This window comes from Salvelinus sp. IW2-2015, linkage group LG3 (genome assembly GCF_002910315.2).
Source record: "Salvelinus sp. IW2-2015 linkage group LG3, ASM291031v2, whole genome shotgun sequence".
NCBI classification, from domain to species: Eukaryota; Metazoa; Chordata; class Actinopteri; order Salmoniformes; family Salmonidae; genus Salvelinus; species Salvelinus sp. IW2-2015.
The window spans coordinates 21,027,679-21,043,782 of record NC_036840.1 but is presented as its reverse complement, the minus strand read 5'-3'; the positions used below and the strand labels follow the sequence as shown (position 1 = coordinate 21,043,782).

Below are 16,104 nucleotides of genomic sequence, written 5' to 3'. Positions count from 1 at the left end.
ATTTTAGCGGTTACGTTTTTGATTCAATCCAATCTCTCCCAGAGGTATGACTTCAACACTGAGAACTAGCCGTAACACAGTCAATACTCAAAGAAGTGGTAGACCAACCCAAAATCACAACAACCCCAATGATGAAACTACCCTGATTCCCTACTTACATCCAGAGCTATAAATACTTTTTGAATGAGTGAGTGGTAGGAGGGAGGAAGAAACAGACTGATGGAGGGAGGGAGGGTTAGTAGATGATTTAGGTTTAATGTAAAATAAGTCATGATGATGATGCTCCTTTCTGTTAGCCCTTATGCGGTTTGTGTGTATTAGCTCTCTGCCAACCTTCTTAACCGCCTCCTCCCATTTCACCCTATTCGGAGCCTCTGATTCCCTGATTCAGCAGTGGATCCATATTTCTAATAGATTGCGGAAAACTTCATATAAGCATATTGAAAGATTGTAAAAGGGAAGTGCATGTATTGAGGGAAGTCTGGTTTTCAGTGGTCGTGTATCGTACTAGTGCTACTGTGCTGAAAGTTGTATGTTTTGTCTATGTAGGTGGATCCACATCCATACATCAGTCTATATTTAATATTACTAGAGTGCTGGGGCGTTGTTGTTTTGCCTTCGTAGATGTTTCCACACGCACGCATACATGTAACTGCCAAAATACAGGAAACACCAACATAAAGTGTCTTACCACCATGAGCCAGAACAGCTGCAATGCACCTTGGTATAGATTCTACAACTGTCTGGAACTCTATTGGATGGATCCACATATAAATTCAAAAATTTGGTGTTTTTGTTGAGGGTGGTGGAAAACGCTGTCTTACACGGAACCCAAACCGGCTGTGCGCGTGCGCCATCGTGCGCTATCGTGCATAAATTATTTTGTCCCCCTACACCAAAGCGATCACGACACGCAGTTAAAATTCAAAACAAACTCTGAACCATGACATTAATTTGGGGACAGGTCGAAAAGCATTAAACATGTATGGCAATTTAGCTAGTTAGCTTGCACTTGCTAGCTTATTTGTCCTATTTAGCTAGCTTGCTGTTGCTAGCTAATTTGTCCTGGGATATAAACATTGAGTTGTTATTTTACCTGAAATGCACAAGGTCTTCTGCACCGACAATTTATCCACACATAAACGGCCAACCGAATCGTTTCTAGTCATCTTTCCTCCTTCCAGGCTTTTTCATCTTTGAATTTATATGGTGATTGGCATCTACACTTTTACCACAACAACCGGCAAAACATATAGTCTTTCAATCACCCACGTGGGTGTAACGAATGAGGAGATGGCACGTGGGTACCTGCTTCTGTAAACCAATGAGGAGATGGCACGTGGGTACCTGCTTCTGTAAACCAATGAGGAGATGGGAGAGGCAGGACTTTCAGTGCGATCTGCATCAGAAATAGAAAGGAGTTCTATTTTAGCCCTTGGCATCGCAGACGCTCGTTGACGCGKGCGAGCAGTGTGGGTGCAATAATTGAATAACATGGATTTCTACATTTATTTTGCGACGCTCGCGCACGCGACGTGTCCGGTCTGGTCAGCATGTCAGGCGCCGCTCCAGAATGTCCCATAAGTGTGCAATTGGTTTGAGATCTGGTGACTGAGACGGCCATGGCATATGGTTTACATCATGCTCATGCTCATCAAACCAGTCAGAGACCACTCATGTCCTGTGGACGGGGGCATTGTTATCCTGGAAGAGACCACTCCCATCAGGATAGATCTGCTTCACCATAGGTTGAAGACTATCCCTCAGAATGGCTGTGTATTTATTGGCATTTACCTTGCCCTCTAAGGGGTTGAGTGGACCTAAACCATGCCAGGAAAAATCACCCAACACCATAACAGAGCCACCAGAACCCTAATTTACTTAAGTGTTTCCTTTATTTTGGCAGTTACCTGTAGGTCCATATGTAATATTACTAGACGACAGCCACACATAGCTCTACACATATTACTAGATATCACTCTTATAGTCAATGAGACATTGATGCCAAAAATCATCATAGCAATGTACTGATGGCTATCATTATTAGTATTGTAACAGTTTTGATTTAGTACCTAGTTAAAATATTAGCTTGCAGGAAGTGTACTGTGCTGTTGCCAGGGGCAAGGTGGAGAGCAGTCTTTTTTTTACCTTGTACTCTACCTCGCCTGTTCTCCCACTGTGATATATCTTGACAGAGGTAATATCTCCATCAATACTGTAGTACCAGCCTACACTCCCTTGACATTACACCTCTGACTACAAGTTGCTATTCCAGAGTGGAGATCTAAGTCCCTGTCCTTCACTACAGCAGGGACCCTGTCCTTCACTACAGCAGGGACCCTGTCCTTCTCTACAGCAGGGACCCTGTCCTTCTCTACAGCAGGGAAGTAGGGACTGTGGGTGGAAGATGCGATAGAGGGATGGGTGTGGGGGGAGGATAAATAATTACCGCTGTGATTGACACGTCTGGTCATGGGAGGAGGGAGGGGCCCCGTCCCGCCTCATTAGCTGTGTCCATCCCGGGTGGCCGTTTTTCTATGACGATGTCAAACGTGGCGCCTATTAGTGCCACTTATACTGGTAAGGTGATACGACTGAGGGTCCTCAATGTCTGCTGCAGTATCTTATTTAAAGCACAGTCGTCAGGTTTACCCCCATCACATTTCCATCCTCGATGGGTTATCGTAGGAAGACAGTTTGACTAAGGAGGCAAGGAGCTCTCTCGCTCTCTCACTTTGTGAGTGGGTGTCACATGGATGTGACAGTTTATCAGTTTTAACGTCCAGCATAGTAATGTTGTCACAACAGTGYTGAGCGGTTGATGAGGACACAATTAAAGGGAGATAATTAAAGGACAAGGAGACTGGTTTTGAGACCAGTCTGATGTCTGTCAGCATAGCCGCGGGAAGATGTTTGGGGTTGGGGGTGCTGAGAACTTTTTGTGGACTGTGGGGTTGCAGGGATTATTTTTGCCCACGCTACAGACAGCTGTAGCAGCTAATACAGGACTAGTAAAGGCCCAGTGCACTACTTTTGTGAGAATAAAAAACAATATATGTAATTATAATTTGCCCGCGTTACAGATGGCTATATCGGTCTGCTAATACAGGACTACTAAAGACTCAGTGCACTACTTTTGTGACTTTTGTGAAAAATCAAATTTTATATATATACAGTATATATAAACTACCGGTCAAAAGTTTCAGAACACTCATTCAAGGGTTTTTCTTTATTTTTACTATTTTCTACATTGTAGAATAATAGTGAAGACATCAAAACTATGAAATAGCACATATGGAATGCAGAGGATAATTACACTAGAGTTACCAGCCTCAGAAATTGCAGCCCAAATAAATGCTTCAGAGTTCAAGTAACAGACACATCTCAACATCAACAGTTCAGAGGAGACTATGAGAATCAGGCCATCATGGTTGAATTGCTGCAAAGAAACCACTACAAAAGGACACAAATAAGAAAAAGAGACTTGCTTGGGCCAAGAAACACGAGCAATGGACATTAGACCGGTGGAAATTTGTCCTTTGGTCTGGAGTCCAAATTGGATATTGTGAGACGAGGTGTGTGTGAACGGATGATCTCCGCATGTGTATTTCCATCCATTAAGCGAGGAGGAGGAGGTGTTATGGTGACACGGTCTGTGATTTATTTAAAATTCCAAGGCTCACTTAACCAGCATGGCTACCACAGCATTCTGCAGCAATACACCATCCTATCTGGTTTGTGCTTTTGATTTATTTTTATTTCACCTTTATTTGAGCAGGTAGGCCAGTTCAGAACAAGTTCTCATTTACAACTGCGACCTGGCCAAGATAAAGAAAAGCATTGCGACACAAACAACACAGAGTTACACATGGGATAAACTAACGTACAGTAAATAACACAATAGAAAAATCGATATACAGTGTGTGCAAATGTAGTGAGATTAGGGAGGTAAGGCAATAAATAGGCCATAGTGGCGAAATAATTACAATTTAGTAGGCTTAGTGGGACTATCATTTGTTTTTCAACAGGACAATGACCCAACACACCTCCAGGCTGTGTAAGGGCTATTCTTTACCAAGAAGGAGTGTGATGGAGTGCACAATCCCCTGACCTCAACCAAATTGAGATGGTTTGGGTTGAGTCAGACTGCAGAGTAAAGGAAAAGAAGCCATCAAGTGCTCAGCATATGTGGGAACTCCTTCAAGACTTTTGGAGAAGCATTCCAGGTGAAGCTGGTTGAGAGAATACCAAGATTGTGCAAAGCTGTCATCAAGGCAAAGGGTGGCTATTTGAAGAATATATTTTATTTGTTTAACACTTTTTTGCTTACTACATGATTCCATATGTGTTATTTCATAGCTTTGATGTCTTGAAAACCCTTGAATGAGTAGGTGTTCTCAAGCTTTTGCCCGGTAGTAGACATATTTGTATTAAAATATAAATATCTATTTTTTCAGGAGGTGTTGCAGCACCCTCAGCATCCTACTTCCCGCAGATATGTCAGTCAGGGGGCATTTMGGGTACTGTTTAGTGCTTGAAAAAWAAKWAAAKAAKCATAATGTAATCTGTTTTGGTGGTTGGATTGGCTAGTTTTAGTGTCTGTTTTAGATTTTGTTCTCTATTTATCCCTAGGTAGCAGGTATCAAAGGCATGCTAATCGCAAACAGGAGACTAGACAACCAGGTGAAGACCTACATCACCTACAACAAGGGCCGTGATTGGAGGTTACTGCAGGCCCCGGCGACAGACCTGGCTGGCAATGACATCCACTGTATACTGGTGAGTTATACTGACGCTAACAGGGAAGGCTCATTGCTGTGGTAATCAATCATGATCTAAGACTGCCTGAACACTTTGAGGTGCTTTCCCAGACCCAGATTAAGCCTCGTCGAAGAGTTAAATAAGCATACTCTATAGATAATCTCCATTGAAAGTTTATTTTAGTCCAGGAATATGTGTTCAGTTCCCTTCAAGTTATATACATCAATGATAACAGTCGTGTTACATCACACACTCAAGGGAGTTTGCTTACTCATCTTAGTGGTAGGGGAATTACTTTARGTAATCACATTTAAGCTATGATATCAAGARSAACTGTGTACACACTCCTTGTTATTTACAMTTATTATTAATTTAYGRGCCCTATCTRTCCTTTTATCCCACGTGAGGCGACTGTAAAGGATGACTATGTAGAGAAATCATTTTGAGACATTAGCAGTTCATACTGTTTATTAAAAGCCTAGGGAGGCCATTGTGGGGGCTGRACGCSGTGCSCTGAGTGGGCTACAGGTTGAATACGATTGTGCATTTATGTAATATTTTAATTACAGATRCTATTTGATTACCCTGTWAAATCCTGTTTGTCCTTACAGCAATGTCATACTATGAATTGGCAGGGTAATCTGTGAACAGATATAATAGACTTTTGTTGTCGGCTCACCCCTGAGACTTTTTAAATTATACTTTTTTTTATTTACCCTTTATTTAACCAGGCTAGGTCAGTTAATAACAAATTATTATTTACAATGACGGGGGCTGGGGAAAAAAAATAAAAAAAATAGGACAAAACACACATCACAACAAGAGAGACAACACAACACTACATAAAGAGAGACCTAACACAACAATATAGCATGGCAGCAACACATGACAACACAGGATGGTAGCAACACAACATGACAACAACATGGTAGCAARACAACATGGCAGCAGCACTACATGGTTGCAGCACAGCACATGGTACAAACATTATTGGGCACAGACAACAGCACAAAGGGCAAGGAGGTAGAGACAACAATACATCAAGCAAAGCAGCCACAACTGTCAGTAAAAGTGTCCATGATTGAGTCCTTGAATGAAGAGATTGAGATAAAACTGTCCAGTTTGAGTGTTTGTTGCAGCTCGTTCCAGTCGCTAGCTGCAGTGAACTYAAAAGAGGAGCGACCCAGGGATGTGTGTGCTTTGGGGACCTTTTAACAGAATGTTACTGGCAGAACGGGTGTTGTARGTGGAGGATGCAGTAAATATCTCAGATAGGGGGGAGTGAGGCCTAAGAGGGTTTTATAAATAAGCATCAACCAGTAAGTCTTGCGACAGGTATACAGAGATGACCAGTTTACAGAGAAGTATAGAGTGCAGTGATGTGTCCTATAAGGAGCATTGGTGACAAATCTGATGGCCAAATGGTAAAGAGCATCTAGTCGCTCGAGAGCACCCTTACCTGCCGATCTATAAATTACATCCCTGTAATCTAGCATGGGTAGGATGGTCATCTGAATCACGGTTAGTTTGCAGCTGGGGTGAAAGAGGAGCAATTATGATAGAGGAAACCAAGTCTAGATTTAAATTTAGCCTGCAGCTTTGATATGTGCTGAGAGAAGGACAGTGTACCGTCTAGCCATACTCCCAAGTACTTGTATGAGGTGACTACGTCAAGCTCTAAACCCTCAGAGGTAGTAATCACACCTGTGGGGAGAGGGGCATCCTTCTTACCAAACCACATGACCTTTGTTTAAAAATGTGAGAGCTCACATGCAGCTGTGTCTCCCTCTCTCTCCTTCTCTCCCTTGACTTGTTGATTTTATGTAAAGACCCTCCCTGTATTAATGACTGATAATGACAATTAATAAGACAAACTATGGAGAGGCAGCATGTTTTGTTTTGTACACAAAATATAGTTTTTTGTATAGTTAACTGCCTATGTTAGCATTGTTGTTAGCATTTGGTGTAAATGTAACTCACTGGAAGACTTCAGAATCAAAAGGATTCTATTAGGCTGTATCTTCAGGCTTTCTGAGATGAAGACAGCATAGCAGCTTTTCTTTTCCTTATCTTAAGGACCTCTTGAAATAAAAAGCATATGCTTTGTGCACCTTTAAAGGTCCTTTAGTGTTCTATGTAACATTGGGGATTTGATTGACCAGTGTATAAGTGTATAATGACTTCATCAAATATAATGGACTGTCTGTCATTTCTCACCCCTCAGCCCTTCTGTTCGCTCCATCTCCAACTGCAGACGTCTGAAAACCCCTACCTGTCAGGCAGCATATCAACCAAGGCCTCAGCACCGGGAATCATAGTGGCCACAGGTGAGAGAATACAGAATGAACATTTGATAGATACGATTAGATTAGATTACCTTATTGTCCACTTATGTGAAAATTCATTTGGCTGAATTTGGCTATACAATTTAGGTAATGGTACAAAAGAAGAATAGCTGTCTATTTTTTCCAGGTCAGTTCTGAAATTCCATTTGATTGTGAATATTATGATGATTATCCAATCCCTAACATTACTGATAGGGATCTGCAAGTCCTGCTATTAACAACTCATCTTCAACTGTGTGGGATACAAAATATGAGATACAACATATTGAATCTTAGCAACAACAACAAAAATGACCTACATCCATGAATCTGCTTTCTTGATCTCTGTCCTCAAACAATATTTACTCTGTCACCAAAACAATAATTTGTCCCCTCCTCCGATCCTCTAATCTCTTACTGGATCTGTGAGATCCCTAAGCCACTGTGAGCCTGTATAAATGTACTGAATCTGTCCAGAGACACACTATAACACTTCTGATGTTGTCCTTACTCACAGACGTTTTGGTGATGCAAAGTCACCCGGTTTATTTAAGTGGGCCAGTGCAGACTGATGACACATGACACCGCAGACTATGTTTGTGTGTGAGTGTGTGTTCGGGTATCTCTACACAACCCTCTGCTTCGGCCCCGTTCATCACTCGCCCTCACACACACACACACACACACACACACACACACACACACACACGACCACACACACACACACAACACACAACAACACACCACCACACGCCACACACACACACACACACACACAGCTCAACACTCACGCCTGACACTGAACAGTGGTTGGGGGATATCACAAGGCATCAACAAAGTGGAGATATCTGCTCAGAGAGGAAAATGTTACATCAGTGCTGAAGAAAAACTGAGCAATATCAAAGTTTATTTGTCACATGTGCCGATTACAACAGGTGTAGACCTTACAGTGAAATGCTTACTTACAGGCTCTAACCAACAGTGCAATTTCTAAAAATAAAGATATGGGGTGAACAATAGGTGAGTAAAGAAATAAAAACAACTGTAAAAAGACTGTGAAAAACAATAGCTGCGAGGCTATACAGAGTAGCGAGGCTATAACAGTAGCGAGGTTATATACAGGCATCGGTTTGTCGGGCTGATTGAGGTAGTATGTATATGTAGATGTGGTTAAAGTGACTATGCATATATGATAAATATAGAGTAGCAGTAGCGTAGAAGAGGGTTTGGCGGGTGGTGGGTGGGACACAATGCAGATTGTCCGGGTCGCCAATGTGCGGGGGCACCGGTTGGTCAGGCTAATTGAGGTAGTATGTACATAAATGTATAGTTAGAGTGACTATGCATATATGATAAACAGAGAGTAGCAGCAGCGTAAAAGAGGGGATGGGGGGGGAGGCACACAATGCAAATAGTCCGGGTAGGCGTTTGATTACCTGTTCAGGAGTCTTATGGCTTGGGGGTAAAAACTGTTGAGATGCCTTTTTGTCCTAGACTTGGCACTCCGGTACCACTTGCCATGCGGTAGTAGAGGGAACAGTCTATGAATGGGGTGGCTGGGGTCTTTGACAATTTTTTGTGCCTGACACCTCCTGGTGTAGAGGTCCTGGATGGCAGGCAGCTTAGCCCCAGTGATGTACTGGGCCATATGCACTACCCACTGTAATGCCTTGCGGTCGGAGGCCGAGCAGTTGCCATACCAGGCAGTGATGCAACCAGTCAGGATGCTCTCGATGTTTCAGCTGTAGAACCCATGAGTACCCATGCAAATCTTTTTGGTTTCCTGAGGGGGAATAGGCTTTGTCATGCCCTCTTCACAATTGTTTTGGTGTTTGGACCATTCTAGTTTGTTGGTGATGTGGACACCAAGGAACTTGAAGCTCTCAACCTGCTCCACTACAGCCCCTTCGATGAGAATGGGGGCGTGTTCGGTCCTCCTTTTCCTGTAGTCTACAATCATCTCCTTACTCTTGGTTACGTTGAGGGATAGATTGTTATTCTGGCACCACCCGGCCAGGTCTCTGACCTCCTCCCTATAGGCTGTCTCGTCGTTMTCGGTGATCACGCCACTGTTGTGTCGTCTGAAAACTTAATGATGGTGTTGGAGTCGTGCCTGGCCACGCAGTCGTGGGTGAACATGGAGTACAGGAGGGGACTGAGCATGCACACCTGAGGGGCTCTAGTGTTGAGGATCAGCATGGCAGATGTGTTGCTACCTACCCTCACCACTTGTGGGTGGCCCGTCAGGATGTCTAGGATCCAGTTGCAAAGGGAGGTGTTTAGTCCCAGGATCCTTAGCTTAATGATGAGCTTTGAAAGTATTATGATGTTGAACGCTGAGCTGTAGTCAATGAATAGCATTCTCACGTAGGTGTTCCTTTTGTCCAGGTGGGAAAGGGCAGTGTGGAGTGCAATAGAGATTGCATCATCTGTTGATCTTTTTGGGCGATATGCAAATTGGAGTGGGTCTAGGGTTTCTGGGATAATGGTGTTGATGTGAGCCATTACCAACCTTTCAAAGCACTTCGTGGTTACGGACATGAGTGCTACGGGTCTGTAGTCATTTAGGCAAGTTGCCTTCGTGTTCTTGGGCACAGGGACTATGGTGGTCTGCTTGAAACATGTTGGTATTACAGACTCAATCAGGGACATGTTGAAAATGTCAGTGAAGATACTTGCCAGTTGGTCAGCACATGCCCGGAGCACACGTCCTGGTAATCCATTTGGCCTCGCAGCCTTGTTAATGTTGACCTGATTAAAGGCCTAACTTACGTCGGCTACGGAGAGCGTGATCTCACAGTCGTCCGGAACAGCTGATGCTCTCATGCATGCCTCAGTGTTGCTTGGCTCGAAGCGAGCATAGAAGTGATTTAGCTCATCTGGTAGGCTCGTGTTACTGGGCAGCTCGCGGCTATGCTTCCCTTTGTAGTCTGTAATAGTTTGCAAGCCCTGCCACATAAGACGAGCGTCAGAGCCGGTGTAGTACGATTCAATCTTAGCCCTGTATTGACGCTTTTCCTGTTTGATGGTTCGTCGGAGGGCATAGCAGGATTTCTTATAAGCTTCCGAGTCCCGCAGCTTGAAAGCGTCAGCTCTACCCATTAGCTCAGTGCGAATCTTGCCTGTTATCCATTGCTTCTGGTTGGGGTATGTACGTACAGTCGCTGTGGGGACGACGTCCTCGATGCACCTATTGATAAAGCCAGTGACTGATGTGGTGTAATCCTCAATGCCATCGGAAGAATCACGGAACATGTTCCAGTCTGTGATAGCAAAACAGTCCTGTAGTTTAGCATCTGCTTCATCTGACCACTTTTTTATAGACCGAGTCACTGGTGCTTCCTGCTTGATTTTTTGCTTGTAAGCAGGAATCAGGACGATAGAATTGTGTTTGGATTTATCAAATGGAGGGTGAGGGAGAGCTTTGTACGCATCTCTGTGTGTGAAGTACAGGTGATCTAGAATTTTTTTCCCACTGGTTGCACATTTAACATGTTGATAGAAATTTGGTACAACTGATTTAAGTTTCTCTGCATTAAAGTCTGCGGTCACTAGGAGCGCCGCCTCTGGTTGAGCGGTTTCCTGTTCGCTTATTTCCTTATACAGCTGACTGAGTGCGGTCTTAGTGCCAGCATCCGTCTGTGGTGGTAAATAAACAGCCACGAAAAGTATAGATGAAAACTCTCTAGGCAAATAGTGTGGTCTGCATTTTAAAATGTTACATCATTGCTTAAGAAAAACTCAGCGATATCCATCCATTCATGAATGTTTGTTCTTCTCTTCTCTGCATCTATTCTTCATTGTAATTTACACCATCTTCATATTTTCAGCATCATTTGAATATTTAACTAATGCTTTGTTCCATTTTTATCACAGGGAATATTGGGTCTGAGCTGTCATACAATAACGTTGGAATGTTCATCTCGTCTGATGCTGGTAACAACTGGAGACAGGTGAGTTTGGACTGAATCTGGGGGTAGAATCTAAGGCATTCTAATCATATATTCGAATGTTGTAGTTTGGAAAATAAGTATTTTGGACTGCTGTCTCTGCCTTTTGATCTTGAGGTGTTATGAAACTCTCAGTGTTCAGCTAGATGTGTACAATCGGTAACTGTATGTAAATAATGTATTATATTGAATGGGCTGTGTGTCCTCTTTCAGATATTCGAGGAGGAACACAATGTCTGGTTTCTGGATAAAGGAGGGGCCCTTGTCGCTGTGAAACAACCAACCGTCCCCACTAGGCATTTACAGTAGGTTTATATCTAATTCAGTGTTTGTATGTCTGAAAACTGGTTGCTGTAACATGTTAGTACTTCTATTGATGTAAAGAAAACTTTTTTAATTTCACTTTATATATGATTAAACATAGGCAATAAAGATAGAAACATGTTGTCAAAAATCTAAATTGGGGGAAAGTGTTTTTCTTCACCAAGTCTCCCTTTTAGTACTTTAACACTGACCATCCTATTCTAAATTGGAGTGCCCACGTTTTGCCTCAGTGAAGACCAACTCAACTGAAACCACATCTCTCTTCTTCTTATATCACTTTAGGAAAACATTTAGAAATTACTTTTAGCACCAGTCAAGTGTGGAMGATTCCTTCCTTCCTGGTTGTGTCTCCTAGATGATTTAAGTGCACTAGTGGAGGAAAGGAACACAGTAGAAGCCCTCATATCAGACCAGTTTTCAAATAGTATTTTTTTCTTTCAGTGTTTAATTGCGACATTTAATTGTCTAGAGTGCCAGATGGGTGGGGGCTGCGCTTTTGGGCCAATTCCATTGGATCCATTAGGCCAGGTAACGGGCAACTAAAGTATTTGAAAGATAAATACTATTTGAACCCAGGCAAGCGCTGTAGAAACCAATCGTGTCTCTCTCTCGCTCTTCAGAGCTAGGGTAATAGAAAACATTTCCTGGCCCTGGTATCCTCCTAATAGATGTGTATCAATACTTGGTCTGTTGTCTGAACTTTTAGCCAGATGAAGGCATGCTGGCTGATGGAGGTTTGGATGGAAGCTGCAACAAGGAGGCTGCTGCTTCTTGTATCCTAGTGCAAGACTCTGCATTGTTGAGTGTTGTTCCCAACATTGTCACACACAGTACTCCCGTGTTCTCACATCTGAAGTGATGTTGATGAGACGTCAGAATCAATAGAGAACAGGCCCGGAGGATGAAAGTTGCCCATTCTCTTTTTTATTTTTTTATTTGTCCCCACACCTCTCCGCCCCTGTTTTGTAGTCGTTAGAACATGAAACGGTTCTATTCTGGTTTGTTTTGTGTGTTGTGTTATTTCTTCTACATCACCTCACTGTAGACCGTAAGTAAACTCAAGACTTTGAGTTTTCTCTTCAAGTTGTTATGTCTCCACGCTTTGATAGTCAAACACAGTTCTGTTGTTTTATTCTTCATCTATTCAGCAGAACGTGTACTAATTGTAGTCAATTAGATACAACCTGAGATTCAGCGGGTGACTGTCTATGGAGACTATTCACTCCGCTGATCTTCCATGAACCCAGTTGACTCACTGTAATTGAGAGCATCAGGGCTAGAATTCAGAGTAGTATCCAGGATCAGATCCCACCGGTCCGTATAATCTCATTCATTATGATCTAAAAGGCAAAACTGATCCTAGGTCAGCACTCCCAAGTCAGAATGATGAATATTGACCTTCTTGTTACCGCCAGTGAATGGTTGCAGCCCAAATGACACCCTTTTTCCTAATAGGCTTCACTACTTTAGACCAGAGGCCTGTAGACCCTGGGMGCCATTTGCGATTCATTCAATGTGTTATTGTGTTGTGACTTTGTTACAGAATCAGTTTTGATGAAGGGCGTCAGTGGACCAGACACAGCTTCTCCTTGGTGCCTCTGTTTGTGGACGGGATGCTGGTGGAGGCCGGGACAGAGAACCAGATCATGACGTGAGTCGGGACAATAGAATAATCGAGGGATGACGTGCAGTGATGAATGATCTAGAGACGGGGGGATGACGTTCTTTTGTCCTCCGTAGGAAGTCTTAGAGAGATGGAGAAAAGGAGGGATGATGTGTTTAATCTTTCTGTCTGCCATTGTTTTGGGACTCTGTTCCTTTTGGTGAAAGGGAAGGGGATGGAGGGATGAGATGGATGACATAATTTGTCTCTTCATCTTGTTCTCTTGGGAACCCTGTTCCTCTTGGAGGGAAGATATGAGGGGATGGGGAGGAATTTTAATTCAACGATTGCTGATGTCTCGTCTTTATTAACAGACGTTTAAATGGGAGAAAATATTTGATTCATAAGGGTTGTCAGTCTGTTAGCTTAGGACTGAATGCCCCATTGGTGAAACCTTGTAGCGCTGACAACCCTTGTCGAGTTATATTAACCTATGTATCCATCCTTTGTTTCTCAAGGTTTTTTGGACATTTCAGCCATAGGTCTGAGTGGCAGCTTATCAAGATAGACTACAAGTCCATCTTCAACAGGAAATGTACAGAAGGAGACTATCAGACGTGGCACCTTCACAACAAGGTAAGACCTCTTAAACAGGAAGTCAGTCCAACTTYTCAATATGTGTCCTTATTACCTAATAACAATGTATTTACATGCTAGTTAGGGACTGTATGTTATTTATAATGACGATACTTGGAGAAAATCGGACCTCTCTGAAAAGAAAATGGATGGCCCTTCCTTCAGTAAAATATATTTCTACCCGACCCTCCCTTAATGGTAAAAAAAAAGAAAAAAAAGTGACCCTCCCCTATAAGCAAAATAATAATTAAAACATAAAGTGGATAGCAGAGAACATGCCTACCATGTACCTTCACTCCTAGGACAGACCAGAGCTTTTGATATGCAGTTTTAGAAACCGTTCTTAATTTTATTACATGGCAAATTAGCCAGAAGGTTGTGGGTTCAACGACCACCACGGACAAGGGTAGTGGTGAAAATATATCAATTATAACAAAAGCACTGCATGAATCTATCAACTTATTTACGTTTCCCCAAAAAAAACAATTATTAACACATATTAACACATTTCATGCAATTCTTTTTTTAAATCAAGGTAAGGCCCAAGTGCAGACTGTGTGAAGTAACAATGTTTATTGTAACAACAGGCACAGGCAGACGACAGGTCAAGGCAGGCAGGGGTCGGTAATCCAGAGTAGAGGCCAGGARGGCAGGCAGGCTCAGGGTCAGGCAGAGTGGTCAGGCGGGCGGGTACAGGGTCAGGACAGGCAAGGGTCAAAAACCAGGAGGATGAGAAAAAGAGGGACTAGGGAAAAACAGGAGCTGAGACAAAATGCTGGTAGGCTTGAACAAACAAGACGAACTGGCACAGACAGACAGAAAACACAGGTATAAATATCCAGAGGATAAGTGGGGAAGARGGGCGACACCTGGAGGGGGTGGAGACAAGCACAAGGACAGGTGAAACAGATCAGGACGTGACAGATATTGTTGCTGCAAAATAGATTTGTGTAGATTGTGATTAAGGCATGGGAGTATAAGAGCATCTGCTAGTCTAAATTAACAAACTAGGCATGCGTATTGTAGCTCACCACATGATCCTCAAACCAAAGACTTGCCAAACTCGTGTTTCTATTTAATTCTCAGTAATTTATTTTATTTCATTTAATACCGCCATAATGCGAAATGTACTGTATAGGCATGTTGTTGAAATGCTGTGCACCCCTGCCAGCCTGTAGCATGTCACAAATGTTTCTCAATTGATTTTTTTTAAATGGCAGGCCTGGAAATAATATTATTTAATAATACATTTTTAGGCTACCTGGCTTGCTCCTGACTGATTTTAGAGTTAGTATGTTTAATAGCCTGTTGAAATGTTGAACGTCAATTGATAGTGACAGAATCACACATTACTTCCCAAACAAAGTACATTTCTTGTCTCCTCGGCTATAGAAGGTTGTAGCGTAGCCTCTGCATGTCATAGAGACAAACCAAAGATATCCCATATGCATCGGAGTCTCGTCTTTCCCCGGCATTTTACAGCTTGTTTCTAGCATAAAGAATTGCGGATTAAAGTGTCCTCATATATCACTTCATATAATCAGGTCCATACACTTTTATTTCCAAAATAACAAGCTAACAAGGGGGTAGGCCTATGCTTTTAGCCATGCTCTTTAACAAAAGCCACAATACCCTCACATACCTCCTCATTTCGAGCCCTGGTTTTAACTTAACACACCAAGCTCTTCACTGACACTGAGATATTTAAGGAGTGCATGGTGACTGAAGGAAATGGCTGACAGTCTATGGATAATGGACTATAATTTCATCTMTCAAACAGGTAGGTCTACTTCTTATGTCTTGAATAGGAAGAAAAAGGCTCCAACACAAAGCCTTCTTGTTGTTAGTAGCCTAAAGTCAAACTAAACTGCTGCCGCGTCATCGTAATGTAAGTTATGTAAATTACATGAATCTGGCTTATTGTGAGGTCAATAAACCTGAAAAACAGCTTCATTATGGGCAACAAAACYTTTTGTTTTTATTAAAATCAATAAATCAGTAGGAAGTTCACCTCGGGTCTTCCGTTTCATCTTCACTCTCTCCCTCTCAAACTGAACAGGGCATCAGTAGGCCTAGTCTGCAAGCACAGATATATACTTTTTTGGACAYATGAAATAAAAAATCCGGAATAAGTCTTTGACTCGCCTCCTGAAGTGCCATCGTACACAGCACAGTCATTTGTTAGGCAGCACAAAAGGGTTTACATCAGCAAGAGCAGGACAGGCCGGGGCTCATGATTGGTAACGCCTGTCCATTGCAGTGTGTAATGCAGTGAAACCTAGTTCTATATACACCACCACAGCAATGCAAAAACTCAGGAAGGAAGTACATGTTCTTAGAAATGTAACTTTGCCCTGTGCTTCTCCTAGCATGCTCTTCATATAGCCTAGGCTTATAGCATATAGTATAGTCTATGGATCATTTGATTGTGACCACAGTAGTGGCACACATCGAGATAGTATAATAATTCTCAAAKCCTGAGCAATTTGGCATTTCATCGATTACA

The 16,104-nt window shown here is 42.6% G+C and overlaps 1 protein-coding gene across 1 annotated transcript in view; it reads left to right on the top strand.

Moving 5' to 3' along the window:
• LOC111952279 (VPS10 domain-containing receptor SorCS3-like) overlaps nt 1-16,104 on the top strand; it is a 125,138-nt gene that overhangs the window by 83,400 nt on the left and 25,634 nt on the right. The window contains 6 exon segments of the mRNA XM_023970834.2: nt 4,633-4,779; nt 6,986-7,088; nt 10,962-11,038; nt 11,249-11,340; nt 12,903-13,010; nt 13,481-13,598. Coding sequence (XP_023826602.2) covers nt 4,633-4,779; nt 6,986-7,088; nt 10,962-11,038; nt 11,249-11,340; nt 12,903-13,010; nt 13,481-13,598 — 645 coding nt within the window.